The 1,601-nt window shown below is 48.0% G+C and overlaps 1 protein-coding gene across 1 annotated transcript in view; it reads right to left on the bottom strand.

Moving 5' to 3' along the window:
• LOC108251774 (striatin) overlaps nt 1-1,601 on the bottom strand; it is an 18,781-nt gene that overhangs the window by 12,621 nt on the left and 4,559 nt on the right. Inside the window, exon 3 of the mRNA XM_037975005.1 lies at nt 1,346-1,430. Coding sequence (XP_037830933.1) covers nt 1,346-1,430 — 85 coding nt within the window. The remainder of the gene's footprint in view (nt 1-1,345; nt 1,431-1,601) is intronic.

The raw sequence follows: 1,601 nt of genomic DNA, 5'->3' as shown, positions 1-1,601 counted from the left end.
GGTCAGGAATTAGTCGGGGCCCGAGACGCGCAGGTCAGGAATTAGTCGGGGCCCGAGACGCGCAGGTCAGGAATTATTTGGGGCCCGAGACGTGCGGGTCAGAAATTAGTCCGGGCCCGAGACGCGCAGGTCAGGAATTAGTCGGGGCCCGTTGTCTGACGTGTAACTCCAATACGTGTTCTCAGATCGTCAATAAAGGAAAAAATCTCTGGTTTTATTTCAAACAAACTTTCCTCAGTTTTTAAACTAAGACACGGTTCTGGTCTCAGGCTGATTCGGACCCGTGGTTCTGAAAGCTTCACCTGAGTTTATCCAGAACTCAGAACCTGGATGCGTGGAAGCAGAAACTGTTAAGATTTAAAAAGACAAATAAAAAAAGCCTCACAAAGAAAAACCTGCAATGATGAAAACATGAACTAAAACGGTTCCTTTCTGTGTTCTGGACCCAACAGAACCTTTTTAAACCCAGTTTAAAAAGAGTTTCAATAATCTGGGTTTGTGTGAACGAGGCGTTCAAACCCCGCAGGAAATCTCAGCTTTAAAAACATTAGCAGGAAAGTGGGCGGAGCTTGGAACTAAAACCAGAGTTTAAAATGTTCAAAATAACCAGAAAATCCTCCAGAACCACAGCAGAACCTGAGAATGGACCTGTCTGCTATACCCGACCACCATCAGAACTCCAACTGTACCAGTCAGAACATCATCAGAACTCCATCAGAACCCCTTCGGTACCGGATGATAATCTGTCAGCTCAGCCCGTCTTAGCCCGTCCTCATCAGAACCTTCAGAGTCAAACAGCAGAAGTTCTCTGAACCGTACCTTCAGTTTGGACCCCAGACAGTCGGACCCGGCTGACCCGAGAGTTTAATCCGCTGGTTCTGAACAGCATCGAGTGTTTGTTCAGGAACCGGACCCCTCACTAACCCCCCCGTCAGAACCAGTACCAACCTCCCCGATCGCAGGAGAGGTCCACACAGTCGTCTATTCACTGCCAGCGCACACACACACACACACTGAACAACACACACACTGAACAACACACACACACACAGAACAACGCACACACACACACTGAACAACACACACACACACACACACACACACTGAACAACACACACACTGAACAACACACACACACACATGTTATGTCTCTCTATCTTTGCAGGGACTTTCCATTGACTTCCATTCATTTCTACAGCCTAACCCAAAAACATAATTTCTCCTCGTGGGGACCAGGCTTTGGTCCTCACAAGGTATCAAATACATGGCCACGCACGCGCACAGTCACTGATATTTGTTGTATGTGTGTGTTTATTTCAGTGTGTGTGTGTGTGTGTAAGCTCACTGTCGCAGCAGCTGGCGCCCCTGCTTCCAGCTCAGCTGATGGCTGCTGTTTGGAGGACTCTGAGTTTCAGTGTCGTTTCCTTCATCTGAGGTAGAAACAGAGGAGATCCATCAGTCATCCAACCATCCATCCAACCATCCAACCATCCATCCATCCATCCATCCAACCATCCATCCATCCATCCATCCATCCAACCATCCATCTATCCATCCATCCATCCAACCAACCATCTATCCATCTATCCATCCATCCATCC

Source organism: Kryptolebias marmoratus, linkage group LG3, assembly GCF_001649575.2.
Source record: "Kryptolebias marmoratus isolate JLee-2015 linkage group LG3, ASM164957v2, whole genome shotgun sequence".
Taxonomy (NCBI): domain Eukaryota; kingdom Metazoa; phylum Chordata; class Actinopteri; order Cyprinodontiformes; family Rivulidae; genus Kryptolebias; species Kryptolebias marmoratus.
The sequence above is the reverse complement of the archived record's forward strand: the minus strand, read 5'-3'. Positions and strand labels throughout refer to the sequence as shown.